Source organism: Panthera tigris, chromosome D4 (assembly GCF_018350195.1).
Source record: "Panthera tigris isolate Pti1 chromosome D4, P.tigris_Pti1_mat1.1, whole genome shotgun sequence".
In the NCBI taxonomy this organism is placed as follows: Eukaryota; Metazoa; Chordata; class Mammalia; order Carnivora; family Felidae; genus Panthera; species Panthera tigris.
The window spans coordinates 73871703-73890164 of NC_056672.1; the positions used below are offsets into that span (position 1 = coordinate 73871703).

Below are 18462 nucleotides of genomic sequence, written 5' to 3' on the forward strand. Positions count from 1 at the left end.
CCCTCGCTATCTTGCTTACTGTAGCCTTACGTAAGGCTTGGAATCAGGTAATGAGTCCTCCGACAGTGCTCCTCCCTTTGAGAATTGTTTTGGCTCCCCTAGTTTCTTTGTCCGTTTAAATGTTTAAATCCGAAAAGCCTTCTAGCGGGGCGCCTGGATGGCTCAGTCGGTTGTGCATCTGACTCTTGATTTTGGCTCAGGTCATGATCCCAGGGTCGAGGGATAGAGCCCTGCATGCTTAAGATTCTCTCTCTCTCTCTCTCTCTCTCTCTCTCTCTCTCTCTCACTCACTCGGGGCACCTGGGTGGCTCAGTCAGTTAAGCGTCTGACTTCAGCTCAGGTCATGATCTCACAGTTCGTGGGTTCGAGCCCCACGTCGGGGTCTGTGCTGACAGCTCACAGCCTGGAGCCTACTTCGGATTCTGAGTCTTCCTCTCTCTCTGCCCCTCCCCCACACTCTCTCTCTCTCTCTCAAACGTAAACAAAACATTAAAAAAATTAAAAACAAAAAGATTCTCTCTCTCTCTCTGCTCTTCTCCCCTGCTCACTCTCTCTCTCTCTCTCTCTCTCAAAATTCAACCTACCAGAATTGGAAACGGGGGTCGTGCTGAATCTAGACCAAATTAGGAAGGCCTGACATGTCAATCACATGGAACTTTCCTATCCACAAATACAGTGTCTCTCTCCATTTCTTTCTTTCTTTGTTTCGCAGCCGTCAGCATACAAGTGCTACATGTACTCTGTTATCTGTAACTACATGATTTTTGGTGCTACTCTAAACTGTATTTACGAACTCTGAATCCCAGTGACTCATTGCCAGTTTGTAGAAACAACTGATTCTTGTACACTGACTGTGTTATCGTTCCACCTTGTTAAATTCATCTAGTGGTTCTAGGAGCCTTTTTGGAGATTCTTTGCAACTTCCTATGTAGACAATCGGTCTTTGTAAATAGGGTTTCATTTCTTCCTCTCATATCTGTGTGCCTTTCATTTCTTTTTATTGGCTTACTTGCACTGATGACAACTTCTCATGATACCGAACAGGAGTGGCGAGAAAGACGTTTTTGCCTTATTCCAATCCTAGAAGAGAGCCTTCAGGAGAAAGCCTTTATCTCTCTTGGAAGAAAAGATTTTTTTGTGGATACGTATTTACAAACAGATCCTGAACACTTTCACCACGACATATGTTAGCTGGAGGTTTGTGAGGACGTCTGTCATCGAAGTTCCCTTCGATTTTAGTGTGCTGAGAGTTTTGATCATAAATGGACGATGAATTTTGTGAATTGCTTTTTCTGTCCTTATGGTTTTTCTCCTTTCATCTGCTAATAACACTCTTTTTCTTTTTTTAAGTTTATTTATTTTGAGAGACAGAGAGAGACAGACAGCATGTGCGTGAGCAGGGGAAGGGTACAGAGAGAGGAGACAGAATCGCAAGCAGGTTCCACACTTTCAGCACAGAGCCCAATGCAGGGCTCGAAGTCACGAACCGTGAGATCATGACCTGAGCCAAAACCAAGAGTTGGTCACCTACAGACTGAGCCACCCATGTGTCCCAACACTGATTTTCACATTTTGATTCAGGCTTGCATTCCTTGGATAAAGAAATCCCCACTTGGTCACGGCACACATCCCTTTTACAGACTGAAAGATTGGATTTGCTGTTACTTTGTTGAGTATTTTTGTACTCAGCACGTCCTGAAGGGGAACGGTCAGTGTTCTCGTATGTGTTTGGTCTTGGTGTGATTTAACGCTGGCCTCATAAAATGAGCTGGGAAGCATTGCCTCATCTTTCATTTCCAGGAAGAAACTGCATAGTATTTTTTCCTTAACTGTTCAAAAAGGTTCATTTAGTGAAAGCGTCTGGGCCTGAGTTTTCTGTTTTGGATGGTTGTTCAGTACAAATTCAATTTGTCTGACACATACCTAGAACTCCAGGCTTTTCTATTTATCTTTCTTGGGTGTAGTTTACATCCTTCAAGAAATTGGTCCATTCGTTTAAGTTCTAGCATCGATAGACCGAGAATTGTTTGCAATGTGCCCTAATGACGTAAGATTTTTTTCTACTGTCAGGAATTATATAAAGACGAATACTGAATTTTTGCCATCCCATGAGGACTGCCGTAAAATCAGCCATGATCACAAACGAAAACTCCCTTGAAACAGTAATAGATAGGAGCCACACCCTTTCCTCCACCAAGAACAAGCAGGAGGCAGCCCTGGAGAGTTGGCCAAACCTGTTCTTGTGTCCGAGCAGAGCTATTTCAGGGAAGCATGGAAACACAGTCAGCTGGCAAGGTCGAACTGCCCGATGACGTAGAGGCTCTGTGTGGGGTCCTGGCCCACCTCTCCGTGACCCTCCAGCAGTCCCTTCCCCTCCTGCTGGCCCTCAGCCTCCCCGCGTACGAAACGGGAGGCTGGGAGGCTGGGATCTGTCAGCAGAGATAGACTCCCGCCACCTACTCTTTGCCAGGCACCCGCTGCCCACAGGGCCCCCGGGATGAGCAAACCGCACTGTGGGTCACGGCTGCTACTCAGCTCCCTTCGAAGGCCAGCCTCTCTGAAGGCAAGGGTCTGACTGATCAGTTTGCATCCTGGCGAGTGTGAAAATCACTAACACTTCTCAGTGGGATTTGTTCCTTAAAAAACAAAAACCATTGCAGGTTCTATGCTGTGCTCAGGCCACGATGCAAATGAAACCATGGTCAGGATCGAAGCTCTGGTGACTGAAGCTTTGGGGTCAAAAGGCCTGGTTCAGGGCCTGCCTCGGCCAGACTCACTCCTTCAGTGAAGAAATATTTCCCGAACACCTACTGTGTGCCAGCTCTGTCGCGGGCAGGGACACACAGCGTTTAACGCACAGCCAGGCTCTGCCCCCCAGAGACAGTCATGAAGTACTCCCCATTTACAATGGGATGAAAGAGGTCCCGCCTCCCGGAGCTGTGGGGAGTGCTCAGAGGTGACCCGTGTATGGAGGTCACCTGCCGCCGGTGGGTGGTCGGCCAAGGGGGGGTGCCTGGCTCAGTCTAGAGGAGAGTTGGGAAAGCAGACACTGGCAAAGCCCAGCTGAGGAGGGTCGGCCCCCTGCCCCCAGCTGGCTCCACCAGTGAGGCCAATGCGGTGTGGACTCCCTCACGAGCACACAGGACAGATCCGCAAAGCAGCTGGCCGTCCCCAGCCACCGAGCCACCGACGCTGCACCAGATACAGTGTGTCCCACAACCGCAAGCAGCAGAGTGATGACCCAAAAAGGGGGACATTCTTGGGAACAGAGATCCTGCTCTGACGAACCCCAGCCAGGATGGCAACCTACTCCTACCAGCGGGAGCGAAAGGGGCCTCCCTGGCATGACCTCAGCGGTGAAGGCTGCAGCCAGGCAGGAGGAGGACAGCCACAGTGGGCTTGAGAAGCGTGGTGACTTCTAAGAAGAAATGTCCTTCGTTTCCCCTCTCTGCATTCTTTTTTTTTTTTTTTTACAGAGCGAGAGAGAGAGCCCACGGGCATGAGTGGGGGAGGGGCAGAGAGAGAGAGAGGGAGAGAGAAAGAGAGAGAGAGACAGAATCTTAAGCAAACTCCATGCTCAGCGTGGGGCCTGACGCAGGGCGTGATCTCATGACCCTGAGATCGTGACCTGAGCTGAAAATCAAGGGCTGGACCCTTGGGGCACCGGGGTGGCTCAGTCCGCTGGGCATCCAACTCTGGCTCAGGTCGTGATCTCATGATCCGTGGGTTTGAGGCCCACATCAGGCTCTGTGCTGACAGCTCAGAGCCTGGAGCCTGCTTCGGATTCTGTGTCTCCCTCTCTCTCTGCCCCTCCCCTGCTCACACTCTATCTCTGAAAAATGAATAAACCTTAAAAAAAATAAGAATTATAAAAACTAGGGGCGCCTGAGTGGCTCAGTAGATTAAGCATCTGACTTTGGCTCAGGTCATGATCTCATGGTTCATGAGTTCAAGCCCCACATCGGGCTCTGTGCTGACAGCTCAGAGCTTGGAGCCTGCTTCGGATTCTGTGTCTCCCTCTCTCTCTGCCCCTCCCCCACTTGTGCTCTGTGACTCTCTCTCTCTCAAAAATAAATAAACATTTAAAAAAAAAAAAAAAAGACCTGGACGCTTAACCCACTGAGCCATTCAGGCACCTCATGCATTCTTTTGACATGTGGTCAAGTTAGGGTACAAGGGAGGTGACAGCAAAGCATGTGGCCAGGGGCCCCAGATCCCTGTGTGATCCCGAGCAAGTGACTGCACCTCTCTGAGCCTCACTTGCTCATCTATTAAATGGCACTATTAATGCCCGCCGTGGGACCATGGGAAGGATTACTTAGGAATGTATCAAAAGTGTTTATTTAGCGCAGTGCCTGATTCATAATAACTGGTTAATAACTAGCAACTACCATCATTATTATTTTTAAATGCCAGTCGATCTGGCTGTCCTCAAAGGAACAAACAAGGTTTTAGGGCCCATTCTGTGGTGGGAGCTAGAAGCTGGCAGGGCAGGTGCAAAGGAATAAGAGGCCTAAAGGTACACGCAGAAGGGGGAGTCAGCCCCTACGGAGAGGGTGGGAAAGTTCCACGTTCCACCCGGCCACCCCCAGGGTAAGTGCTGGGAAGCGCCTGACCTCCTCCTAAAGACCCTCTCCTCCTAGCAGTTGACTTGCCCTCCCCTGGACTCGCACGGCCCTCAGAAGCTAAGCGAGCAGCTGGAAGCCAGGCAGAAGGCAGCATTTCTGCCCCAGGAAAGCTCTGCACGGCAGCAAGGAGCCCTGTTGACAAATAAAGCCTGTTCTTGGCTCCACCACCCACAAAGCCAAGCCCCTTTATTCCATTTCAATATGCCTGATTCTACTGACAGTGCATTGGCAATAAATGGAATTAATCAGTCCTGGATGCCCGAGCGAGTGTAGGCAGGTGTTAGCACATTCGAGGGAACTTGGAGGGGAGCGTGAAACAGTGGCAGGGAATATAAAATGTCTTACTGCGGCGGGGACCGAGAAAGGAAAGGCCTCTACCAAAGGCAGGCATTTTATGAGCAAATAAAGCCTTTGCCTGCCTGCCACCGAGAAGCAAAGTGAAGCGACTGGAAAACTTCTACGGAATATCTTTCTGCTGCCTTGCTTCAAGACGGGAAATGGCTTTAAATGTTGCTGTTTTCATGATGAGAAGAGCAATATTCGCTTCATGCAGACCCCACGCAGGATGTAAAGAACGGCAAAAGTCATCGGTAATGTCGCCACTTTCGGATAACCACACCGATGTTTCGGTACAGGTCCGTGTGGCTGTTTCTCTGCGCATATTTTCACCTGCATCTACTGCCTGCATGAGCTCCTGTCAGATAAGTGGCTTTGCAGCCTGTGTTCTCCACTTAATAACAGACCTTGGACATCCTTCCATACTGCTAACTGCAGATCTGGGGCATCATCTTTCCATGGCTGCACAGTCTTGGGTGAATTACACACCCTGTGTGAGCTGGCTCTGTTCACTCTGTCAGCATCATCTGGCACCTTCTCCTCCGCCTGGCTTTCTGCGTTCAGCCACACCGGCCTTCCTTGGCATCAGGGAACACTTCATTCCACTTCAGGGACTTAGCATTTGCTGTTCTTTCTGCCGGAAATTCTCATTTCCTCCTTCACATCACTGATTTTCTCCTCTTGTTTTGAATTTCAACAGAAATGTTTCTTTCTCCAGGAAGTCCTCCCAGATATCCAAGATGAGAGCTGGTCTCCCCTGTCATACACCCACACGGTTCCATGGGCTTTGCCATCTTGTTGTTTACCCTGATTGTTTGATTAAACAAACAATTGGGTAATTCTGCCTCCCCACCTGGCCCCATCTTCCCACTAGAAAGAAAGCTCCTGGAGGTCAGACACTCTGTCTTGCTCAGCTCAGAAGCCACAGGGCGAGCCCAGTGTCTGGCACACAGGAGTCCTCAGTAGATATTTGCAGATTAAATCGAAGGAAGGGAAGGAGAAGCAGAATGGACAGCCACTACTTCTGTGTAATGTCCCCTCCCTCCCTCCCTCCCTCCCCGCCTTCCTTCTCCCCTTCCTTCCACATAAAAGGGGGATCTGCCAGTGGGCTACCTGTTTTGGCGTCTCTCTGTGGCTGTGGTTCCTGGTGTCTGGGCAGTCTCAGGCCGGAAAAAAAGGTGCGAATCTAGGAGAAAGCCTCCCGAATCATCTAGCTGACTATTCGACTCCTCACTGTCCAAGCACGGAGACAGGCCCAGAGAGCGGGAAGGACACCCCTACCCTCACACAGCTGGTCAGCGGCAGGCCCTAGGGCTCCTGTCCCGCCTTGCACAAGGCTCTGTCAGGCCTGGGTTCAAATCCCAGCTCTGACATTAGAATGCATTGGACCCTAAACTCCATGAGCTTTCACCTCTTCAGCTGTAAGCTGGAGACAATGACACCTATCACCACCAGGAGGCGGTGGAGAGTAGCGGTTACGAAGGTAGCCTGTGCCGCTGGGGGTGCAGACCTAGCCCCTCTTAGCTGGGTGGCCTTGGGCACGTTGCTTAACACTGTTCCCGGATCTGCCACCTGCAAAATAGGGAGGAGAATATTCCCTCCTCACACATTGTCATAAAAATCACATAACACCGTGAAGCATCTGGCACAGTTCCTGACACGGTGACTCCTCAGTAAGTAGACGACACGATAATAAAAGCGACCATCTGTCAGTAATGAGAGAGACAGATGCAGAGACAGAGACACAGAGACAGAGAGAGAAAATGTGCTCAGTGCTCTCAGGCTGGACCCTAACACATCATCTTTCCCGCTCTCTCCGCTTTCTTTTAACATGGATGTCATCAGAACGCATCCGCCACCAAGGGTGGAATCTGCTCATACATTTCCCGTCACTGAGGACACCGCTTACATCATCACACAGCATTCTCTCCAAGAGACACCAGAGGGAAACTGCGCTCAGGCCCCAGGAAGAGGAACAGCCAGGCTTCTAAAGCACAGTTGCTCTGTTTTCATCTCACAGACGTCACTGACCTGCTTCTCTCTTTGCATCGGCTGCCAGGAAGCTCTAACCAAATCTGCGTCTTGCCTCTAGCAAGTGTTCTAGAAAAGACCCTTGCTCTGTCTTCATCCCTTTCTCTCAGCCCTCATTTTTCTTCTCCCCAATTTCCTCACTCATTTATTTAAAAAAAAAACCAAAAAACAAAAACTGTATTCCGTGCTTAGAAACTGCCATTAATCTTTTTTGAAATTTGGTGGTGGTTGGGGGAGGGGAGGAGGAATAAATGGAATTAAAACTGCATACAAGCCAAATGCAACGCATAACGCTCGAGTGAACCACATTAGTGGAAAAACTGGTGACTCCAAATAAAGTGTGTGGTTTGTGGAAACGTGCTGTACCCATGTCAGCTTCTGAGCCTTGACAAATGTACTGTGGTTACAGGAGACTCTGACGTTGGGGGAAGCTGGATCAACGAAGGATGGGAAATCCCTTTATAACTTCTCAGTAAATCTAAAATTATTCCAAAATAACAAACTTCTTAAACAAAACGTGCGCACAGACTACTGTGAGATTGTTTCCTCTTGGGGATCCCATCAAGGTGCCATTTTTCCCTGAGAACACAGCACGGGCTCAGACCCAGGGCCTTGCAGAATCAACGAGACCCAGCCAGCACTTGTGGGGCCTCTATCACCCGCCCGACTGGCCTGGTTACGAGCACGGTTCCAGAACCAGAACCCCAACTATCGCATGGGAGTCCCAGCTTTGCCTCCCACTGGCTGTGTGACGCTCTGAGTCTCAGCTGCTGTGCCTGTAAAATGGGCTGAGGAACACGTTTCCACAGGGGTGCAGTGGGTACACGGATCCACGGCATAAAGAGCCAGAGAAACAGCAGGCTGTGTCAGGCTGTCCCAGCTGCTAAAACAAAGCGCCGTAGACCGGGTGACTTACAAACGGTCGACATGTATTTCTCAGAGTTCTGGGAGCCCAAAGTCTGGGGTCAGGTGCCAGCATGGTCGGGTTCTGCTGGGGACCCTCTTCCGGCTTGCAGATAGCCCACTTCTTGTGTCCGCACTTGTGGGGTCCATTTTAGAAGGATACTACTCCTATTCATGACCTTGTCACCTCTCCGAGGCCCCACCTCCTAACCCCATCATGTTGGGGGTCAGGGACTCACATATGAATGTGGGGACACAAGCATTCAGCCCATAACAGAGACAATTACTGACGTTATTATTACCATTATTATCAGGTTTCTCTTCTCATCTTTTCAACGACAAGCCTCAGACAGTGGTGTTCTCTATTATGCTTATCTGGGAAAAGGCAGGGAAGCACAGACACAGGGAGGAACCGTCCAAGGTCACAGCTATTAGAGCAAAAACAGCGAAGTTGGGATTCGAACCCAACCTTCCAGGCTCCAAGCCCAGAGCTCTTCCGATTAAATCCTATGTCCTAAAAGAAGCTGACAGATGCCTCCTCTCGCCCACTCCAGTCCTCCCACCACTACACGGCACGGGGAGGGGGTGGGGGGGGGGTGTCTCTGCTGACCGCCACTCTGATCTGCCATGACCCTTCCTGACCTTTTCTTCGCATCTGCATAGAGAATCGGGTTCCCACAAGTTAGTGGGGCATTCAAGGCCCTTTGCTAGAAAGACAGCATCTCATCTTGTGCTTCGTTCCCCAGCCATCTAGTTGCCCATGATCTCAGTGACAGCTCCCTCTTCCCCAGCCCCTCTACCTCCAACCTGTTGCATTCTGCAAGGCTGGCTCAAATGCCACCCATGCCCACGGCTACTGCTCCCGTTGCTGCTGCCTTGGCTTCCCCGGCCGGCATCAGGACTTATTAGCCCATTCATTAGGCCATCTGTCTTCTGGGCCCAGGGTCCTCGCCTCTGCCTCACTCAGTGTCACAGCCCTCCAGTGCTCCGAGCAAGTTCTGGCAGCAAGGTGGTATAGTGCAATGGCTGAGAGCACGGGCTGTGGAACAAAGACGGCCTGGGCTCAGTCCTGCTCTGCAACGTGTCAGCTGTGTGACCTTGGGAAGTCTGTTTCACCTTCTTCTCTCCGTGTCCACCTCCCCGACTGGAAAATGTGGGTAAGAGCCACCTACCCCAAGGGGCAGCCTGAGGGTTCAGTGAGACGCGTGTGAAGCCAATGAGCAGTACCGGGCACACAGTTAGTGTTCTTTAAAATGAGAACGAACGATATGATTTCAATAATTGCTGGTTGCCCTGATGGAACGCCAACCGGGAGCTGCTCGGTGCAACCCTAACCCAGCTCCCGCTTTCTCCTCTCTTCCCTGTCAATGCTCCAGAACGAACCTGAAGTCGGGGCCACCGCAGCCATTGACAGTGTTTGCAAAGCAGCAGCCACAAAGAGCTCGGCTGGCCCACTGCCCGCCACCGCATGGGAGGCTGCACTGCTCCGAGGAGAGCTAGGAAACCAGCTCGGGAGGCTGGGAGGTGGGCCCTGTTGCTTTGCTCTGAGCTGCCAACTGGAGGCATGCAGCCAGGGGGACTCCTGGCCGGGACTGGTCCTCAAGGTGGGGTGCCCATGGCCTCGCTGGAGGTCTGACCGAAATCAGCCGCACGGAGCTCCACATGTGGCTCCTTCGCCCTCACCCCATGCATGCGGCCCTGGTGCCCACCCCCTCCTCTGGGAGTCAGGCCGCTCACCTTGAGTCCGCTGCTTTCTGCTTCTGAGCCCGGGTCCACGCCGGTGACATAAATGCCCAGGCCGTACTCGGCTCCCCCTCGGATGGTGAGGCCCAGGGACCGGCCGTCCCCCAGCACCAGGTTCACCTGTGGGAGGGACAGAAGATAGCATTGGAGGGCCTGGAGGTGACAGGAACTTCCAGGGGGAGGTGGGGGGGCATCACAGGCTACAGAGGCCCTGACATACCCTGAAGGGCACACCGATTCAGGCCAGGAACATTCCAGATCCCCTGCCCCAGTTCGGCCTCCAACTTGCTGAGTGACCTTGGGGAAGTCCCTCTCCCTCCCGGGGTCACAGTTGTAAGTGCAGTGAAAGGAAGGCGTTGAAGGAGGTGACCCCTGATGCTAACATCCTAGAGAACCTCTACATTTCAGGTTTTCATGTACGCTTCACACAGTAGGGGCCACGCACGCCCCCGGCTGCCCCTCAGCACCCGCTTCAGCCAGGGAGAGCCTGCTCTGGCCCCAGGGTCCCTCACCTCCCATCTTCCTTAGGTTCAAGGCTAAGTCCACTCTGCCACCCAAGGACCCCCTGTCTCCTCCCTGGAAGTCTCCCACCAACCACGGGTCTCCTGCCTCCCCACGGGTCTCCTGCCCTCCCAAGGGTCTCCTGCCTCCTCAGGGGTCTCCTGCACTGCCACCCACACCAGCGGGTCACAACATTATCACCTCAGCTGCCCTTCCTTCTACAAACACAGGGAGCACCGGCTGAGGGCAGGCATAGCCCATGCTGGGCCAGGGGACCAAGGGACAACCCAGACATAGTCCTGCTCCCGAAGGTCTCACCAGAGGGGCACACAGACCAGTAAACAGACCTTCACAGAACAGCGTGAGCAGAGCGTGATGGGGCGGCTCATGGGGCCACGAGTATGCAGAGAAGGTGCAAGGTCCTGACTGGGGGCGAGGGTGGTGGTCAGAGGGCTTCCTGGAGGTGACATCTTCTTGATGAGACTGGAGGGTGAGCAGGAGTCAACCAAGCAGGGGCAGGGCAGGGGCGAGAGGGGCTTTCCAGGGTTACAGGTAAGAAGCAGGGGAGCACGCTTTGCTTAGGATAGGAGGGTGGAAGTGAGTCACTGTGGCCAAGGCAGGGCGTGCAGGGGGATAGCTAGGGGGCTAGGAGGACAGGCAAGGGAGGCTGGGGGCCGATTCAGGTTAAATGTGCCTTGCGCATGAGAGAGGAATTTATAGAAAAGGGAAGAGGCACCAGAATAGCTGGAACTACCCCAAAAGAACAGAAAATACCCCTCAACGAGTTAAGACCCAGAGACACGTAAGGGACCCGAAAAGAACACAGTGTGGCTGCCCACAGAACAGCGTGGGCACCTGTTGGCATCAGGGGAGGGCAAATGTCATGGAGTTAGGGAAGCCATCCAACCAGCTTTCAATTTCTGAAAAGTTATTCACCTAAGAATTACCGAGGGCTTTGTGCCAGTCATCTGAAGCCTTTCACGTATATTATCTCACTTAATTCTTCAACCACCCTGGGTGGAGGTGGCGAAGAGGACAGACTCAAGTCCAAACTGCCCGATGAGGCTGGAGCCGCTGTGTGACCCTGGGCAAGTTCCTTAATCTCTCTGTGTGTCCTCAGCCTCCTCACCCATAAAAGGAGGGTGAAAATAGCCTTATAAAGTTACTATGGAAAGGATCAAATTAAGAGACAAATGTAAGCTAGTTTCTGGCCCAGAGTGAATGCTTGGTAAGCGGCAGCCGCTGTTGGCTCCATTTTGCACACGACAAAACCAGACAGGGACACACAGCCACAGTGGACTCCTACAGGCTGGCAGACAGTTGTCAGGAGACAGCCCCCCAGACGGAACGCTTCTACGGAGTTTGGCTCTAGGACTGCACACTCTGGGGGGTGGCCCCGGCCCCCCTCGGGCCACAGTGGCTCCCGGTTTCCTCCTCAGGCAGGAAGACCCCATTAGAAAGGACAGCGTCTGTGAGGCCCTCATAGCTCTCAGGGGGCACCTGGGAACAGTCACCCAGAAACATCAGAGAGATGGATGTTCCAGAAACAGCAGGCTCTGAGAACGGGCTTGGGAATAACAACCCAGCCCTTGTGATCTGCCCCCTCCTGCCCCAGCACCGCTCCATGGCTGGGAGAGCTCTCAGGTGACGTGGGTTCATGGCCCGCTCCGTCTGCTCTCACACGCAGGACTGTGCGTCTGGGAGGTGACAGTGTGCTGGTTACGGGGACAGGCTCCGGACCGCTCAAGCCTAACCCTGGCAGTGACGGTTGCTAGGTGTTTGTCACTCCACACAAGTGACTTCACCTCTCTGCGCCTCAGCTCTCTCATCTACAAAACTGCCTCCAGCAGCCACACCCGCGTCACTTGGATTCTTGCCGGGGACACGTGGGTCCGCAAACCTGGAGCATTCAGACTCGTGCCTGGCACCGCGGAGGCAGTCAGGCAACACTGGCTGTTGTTCTTACCTCCATAGTGGCCCGCTCCGTCCGGCAAGCCGTGGGGCTAGCTGGCACAGCCATGCCCCGGGAGGAACGCAGAGGCGCCCTCCCAGAGGTGACGGGTGGGCTGCAGCCGAGGCTGGGACGGGCTCCCCGGTGTGTACTCGCTCACCCAGCCCCAAGTCTGAGCTCACCCAGCCCCTCGCCATGGGCGCGGGACCACAGGACGAGCTCACCGGGTCCCCGTCCGCAGGTACTGGGAGTGCTGGCTGCTGGTGGCTCACAGCTGAGCCCTTGCCAGGAACGGCCTCCCCCTGGAGCAGCTTCCGTGCGGGGACGGGAGAAGGGGGCAGGCGAAACAGCCAGAGCCCAGCCTCCCTTCGCGACAAAGCCAGCGCAGCCCCAGTGCTCCCGCGGGACCGGCCGAGGCGTCAGCCCAGCACCGTCACCAGCGTCAGTCGAGCCCAGGGCAGGGGACTGCTGCTGTGATAAATGACCACACACTTAGTGGCCTGGAACAGCACAGATTCATTATCCTAGAAGCTCTGGAGGTCAGGAGTCTAAAGTGAGTCGACAGGACTGCATTCCTTCTAGAGGTTCTTAGGGAGAACCTGTTTCCTTGCCTTCTCCAGCCTCCAGAGACCACCTGCCTTCTTGGGCTCATGGCCCCTTCCTCTATCTTCAAAGCCAGCAGGGTAGAACCTTCCCACCTCTCTCTGCTCCCGGCGGGACGCCACCTTTTCTCTGACTCTGACTCTCCTGCCGCCTTGTTCTGAGGGTCCTCGTGACTGCACTGTGCCCACCCAGAGAACACAGGAGAGTCTACCCTGTCACGAGAGCCTTAACTTCATCACATCTGCATGTGATGAACATGGAAGGCTGCTGGTGCCTCACAGCTGAGCCCCTGCTCATGGAAGGCTCCAGGGAAGAGGCAGTGGGTGTCTTGGGTCATCATTCTGTGTACCACAGGCACACATCTAGAAACCTCATCAGGGATATCTCGGTCTCAGAGTCCATTCTGGGAAGCCTGACCTCAGGCAGAGTGTCTCAGAAATATGACCCCTGAGCCCCGAAGGCCTTAGAGGGTCATTCTGGGAAAGGGGACGTATTCTGGGGGCAGGAGGCAGGAATGTGTCAAAAGCTCAGAATCTGGACAGAGCCGGGCCCCCCAGGAGTCCCGCAGGGTTGCGTGGCTGAAGCACTGCAGGGAAGGAAGGAAAGGGACAGCAGTAGCCAGTGGGGGACCATGATCCAGGCCGAGAAGCCTGGCCTTTAGACCAGGAGAGAGATGGGCTCAGACTCATTCCAGTTTTAGGAAGACTACTGGCCGCAGAGGGGGCCACTTCCTGGAGATCCTTCAGGAGAGGGTGTGCACCCTGAGACAGCGGTGGAGTGGGAGAGGCAGGGGGCTCAGACCTGGGGGAGGCCAGTGAGACAGGCTGGGCACAGAGTGGGCAGCTCTCATCCGGACCCCCTACCCTGCCCGCAGAGTGGGCCCCTTCCTCTGTGCTCTGACTGCAGGGCCTGGGGTCTCCACACCAAGGCTCCAGCCCAGCTCATGCGGTGGCCTGCAGTCCGTCGCTCCCCTCCCCCACCCGGGCTCTCCAGCTCCGAGACCTGAAGATTCTGGGAGGAGAGAGTCAAGAGGAGCCCCGTGACACCCAGACAGCAACGGTTGTCTGCGGCTGCCCCCTCTGCACGCTGAGGATGAAAACAAACCTCCTTGCCTCTCTGCCACCTCCCCATAAATCCTTCTTCACGTGGGAATAAAACGGAGTCTTTATCACAGAACTGTAATAACAGTCCTATCAACCACAGGGTAATCTGCCTCAATCACTTGCTAGAATTCAACCAGCATTTGAGAGGGGGAAAAAAATCACTTATGGGAAAGGACACTGAGCTGTGAGAAGCAGCCCAGCACAGTGAAAAGTGTGCATTCATTCCCACCGATGAGATGAATAATAACTCATGAAATTAATTGGTCACTTAGTGTATGGTGTATTTCCTAAATCCAGGCACTGGATGCATTATCCCATTTAATACTCTCTCTTCCTCTGTGGTTTCCCCCATTTTCCTGATGAGGAAACTGAGGCTGGAGAGGTAAAATGATGTGGCCAAGGCCACACGGTCGGCAGCTGGCCCGCCCAGGCATTTAACCAGCAGGCTGCGCTGCCTTCCACAGGCCTGAATTCAAATCCTGATTTTGCCCTTTACTCCTGGGAAACCGTGAGGCAAGGCCCAATTCTTCTGTGATTTTCAGTTTCCCCATCAGTAAATTGAGACGTGGACAACCTACCTGGAGCAGGCACTGGTCCCCTCCTTGCCCTTGAACCCCGGCCCTACCCAGAAAGGAACAGAGCAGCGCCGAGAGATGAAGTCAGTCCAGGCCAACCTGGTTCCTCTCTTTCAGGGACATGGGTAGTCTGGGCCACTTCTGGCCAACGGACACGATGAAGGACGTCTGCTGGTGGATGTTGGGAGCAATTCTTCCCCCAGAGAAGAGAGAGGCATAGGCACAGGAAGAGAAGGGCCTTCTGCCTGCCCGCCCCACTTCCACTCTGCTTTGGACGCAGCCCTGAGAGGATGTGATGGCAGGAGCAGCAGCTGCCATTCTGCAGCTGTGAAGCAACGAGCCTGAGACAAAAGCCAGCCAGAAGAAGGACAGACTCACCAGCAAACCACACCTGGAGCCACCGAGCCCTACACCTGAGGCATCCCATAGCCTGGACATTCGGCCCAGACAACCACTGCTTCATGGACTTCAGATCTTACGTTATCTCCTCAGTGAGGCCTTCCCTGCCCCTCTCTAGAATCACCCCACTCATCAGTGTCCCCCATGCCCTTTTCTTGCTTATCCCATTTACTATACACTACACATCACTTATTTTAACACACACACACGTGCAAACATAATAAGCTTTGGAAGGAGGTTGTCCTTGGCTGCCGACTGCTGTATTCCCAATACTCAAAACGGTTTTTGGCCCACTGTAGGTATTCAATAAATGTTTCAGGATGAAGAGATATGAGAGGTCACCTGCGTCTCGCTGGCATTCGATAAACGATGGTGGTTACTGGAATTAATGACCACGCTTCAGGCACTGCTGTGCTCTACACTTATGCACACGATTACTGATCCCTGAACAGTCCCTCGTGCCTGCCAGGACTATCCCCAATCTTGTGGACAGGGAGGCTTCGGTGACCAACCCAAGGTGAAGTGACTTGTCTAAGGTCACACAATCAGGAAGTTCAGAAACCAGGCTTCGACCCCAGGCCCAAAGGCCCTCCTCACCCTGCACCAGGTTAGGTCCCGGCCTGAGTCAAGGGGCAGATTGCGTCCTGTCTCTGTGGCTGCTGAAGTGAGTCTGGAGAGCTGCTACCTGGTCTGATGGCTCGGCATGGCGTGGTGGCCGAGGAATGAAGAAGGCACCACAGTGGAACGGGACTTGCCCATTTGCTCAGGGGCAAACGACCCAGGAGGGTGACACTTGAACCTTACCATTGGCTGCTTCTGCCCCCATCATTCCCCTGAATGAATCCCAGGTGCTGACCAAGGCTGCTGGTGCGGGGAGCAGCCGGAGGGGGCCTCGGCTGAGGCCGTGTGCAGGCCAGCCCTGAAGAGGCAGAGCCAGAGGACAGCAGAGGACAGCAGTGGAGGCAGGGGAACTCTTCCCCGTCAGGCACCAGGAGGTGCCCGCCAGGACAGGACTCAGGATCTGAGGACAATGCGGCCCCACCCCTCGCAGGCTGTGTGACCTGCAGCAATGCGTTCAGCCTTTCTGTACCTCCATTCTTCCATCTGGAAAATGGGAATATTGGTGCCAGCTGCAAAGACAGATTTAGCTTAAGAGTCAAATGATTTGGGGCACCTGGGTGGCTCAGCTGGTTAAGCATCCAACTCTTTTCTTTTTTTTAACTTTATTTTTGAGAGAGAGAAAGAGAGAGAACATGAGCAGAGAGGGGCAGAGAGAGAGGGAGACACAGAATCCGAAGCAGGCTCCAGGCTCGGAGCTGTCAGCACAGAGCTCGACGCGGGGCGTGAACTCACAAGCCGTGAGATCACGACCTGAGCCGAGGTCGGACACTGACTGAGCCACCCAGGCTCCCTAAGCATCCGACTCTTGATCTCAGCTCAGATCATGATCTTGCAGTTCATGAGTTCAAACCCCCCATCGGGCTCTGTGCTGAGGGTGCAGTGCCTGCTTGGGATTCTGTCTCTCTTTCTCTCTGCCCCTCGCCTTCTTGTGTTCTCTCTCTGTAAAAGAGGCAGATGATTCTACGAAACCTCATTGAAATCGGAAAATGCCAGTGCGGAGGAAAACTGCTGGGATATTGGGGTTCCCTCGCGCTGGTTCTGATGTCCATCACCCAACTGATAACCCTTCTCCAAGAAAAGGTGGTGACAGAACGTACGTGTGGCCTGTGGAAACAGCAGAAGCAGGAGAAAGAGCCTTCCTCTGAAAGCCCTGCTCCTGTTTCCGTGGGGTGTCCCGCATGTGCCCTCCCGGAGCGACTGCCCCTTCAAACTGAGAACCCAAGAACAGTTCGTTGTGCCCTGAAGCTCAGACTCAAGGGCAGGTAGGTGGGGGGACACCTGCCTCAGAGCAGGACCTGGGAACACTGTGCTCATCCCCTGTGCCCCAGAGACAGCTGGTAACCCACCCCGCTCTCGCTTCCTCTCTCCTGCCACATCCCAGCCCCGTGAGCACTCTCAAACCGTCCTCCGCTTCAAGCCGTTTGAAGGAATGAGCTCATCCCCTGCGTCCAACTCATAAACGACCCCACTGTGAACATCCACACACAGAGAAGGCCATCGGAGCACCAGAACCTTCCCCCAAGGTTTATTTTCCCCCTTGGAAGTTCATCTTGACTAAAACCGGAAACGTCACTTTTGGCTCCAGGGGCTCCTTAGGTTTTGTTTTTACTTCGACCAGTCCCACCCCCTACTTTGAAGATGAGCTTAGCACCCCCTTTCCTTCGCGATCTCATAAAGGTCCTAGCACACATGGGATCAATTTCACCATCCCTCCCCTGCTGCCTGCAGAAAAATGTCCCCTAGGGTGCACAGGCTATCCTAGTCTGTCATCCCAGCCCTGCTGTTCCCCAAGCGTAACTCACACAGGACACCAGTGGTGGGGAGGGGGGTCCCAAGACCCATCTTTTTCTCTCTGCCCTCCTTCCCACTGTCACACCCTTCCCTCTGCCTGGACCACTGTTCCTTCCACTGCTATGTAGCCAAACTTCAAATGCTACCTCCTCCAGGAAGCCTTCCCAAATCTCTGGCTGGCAGGATCTCCCTCCTCTGCACACCACAGCACTCTCCCTATCCCTTTTACAGAGCATATCCCATGAGACCTTGGGCATGTGCCACTGAGGCACCTCAGCTTGCCTCCTCTGGGCTGCTCACACTGGGGACATGGCACAGGGCAACATTAGGACAGAGGGCTCGGAAAGAGACAGATCTGGCCCTGCCCCTGAACACCAACCACTCCCAGCTGTGTGATGTTGGGCATGTCCTTGCTCTGCTGAGGCACAAAGGTCCACCATGAAGAAGACTGCTCAGGAAAAAAACTCCTACCACCTCACACCCATTAGGATGGCTCCTACCAAAAACAAAACAAAACACAAAAAAACCCAAAAAACAGAAAATAACAAGTGTGGGTAAGGATGTGGAGAAACTGGAACCCTCATGTACTGTTGGCAGGAACGTAAACTGGTACAGCCACTGTGGATAACGGTACGGTAGTTCTGCAAAACATTAGAAATATGATTACCATGTGCTCCAGCAACACTTTGGAGAACTGTGGCTTTACGCCCTGTCCCTAAACCATTTTTCAGTTTTCAAGTGGGGTTCAGCTAACCGGGAAAGAACTCCAAAGTGTAAGGCCTGGAGGGCTGCTGAGCTCGGATGAGTGTCACCTCCCCTATGGGTGAAGGAGAGGTGACAGAGACAAAGAATGTGCCTTTTCTCCCTGGAGACTGATGGGTTGGGCACCAGCCCCCAAGGGCACACGCCAGAGGCAGCTCTTCAGATCGCAACAAAAATAGCAACTTGGGAAGCAGGTGGCCACACCCTCCCCTGTAACTTTGCAGAGAACGGCGTGCCAAGGTCTGATCCCACAGGATTCAAACCCAGCAAACATTACTGACCTTCAGTCTACCATGCACCCGGCGGCTGGCAAGGCGTTTTCGTTTTAATTCACTCGTTCATATAATAAACACCGAGCACCTACACTGTGCCAGGCAGTGATCCAGGCCCTACGAGTGTGCCAGGGCGTGGAACCAAGGTCCTTACTGCCACGGAGTTTACACAGTGGTGGGGAGAGTAGCCCCTGCCCCTACCATTGTTTCCAATGGAAACAATAGCTCAGAGCGCTTACGTAA

The 18462-nt window shown here is 53.5% G+C and overlaps 1 protein-coding gene across 4 annotated transcripts in view; it reads right to left on the minus strand.

The window, feature by feature from the left end:
• WHRN (whirlin) overlaps positions 1–18462 on the minus strand; it is a 95223-nt gene that overhangs the window by 47829 nt on the left and 28932 nt on the right. For all 4 annotated transcript variants that reach the window (XM_042964655.1, XM_042964654.1, XM_042964652.1 and 1 more), the window contains exon 3: positions 9636–9761. In XM_042964655.1, coding sequence (XP_042820589.1) covers positions 9636–9761 — 126 coding nt within the window. The remainder of the gene's footprint in view (positions 1–9635; positions 9762–18462) is intronic.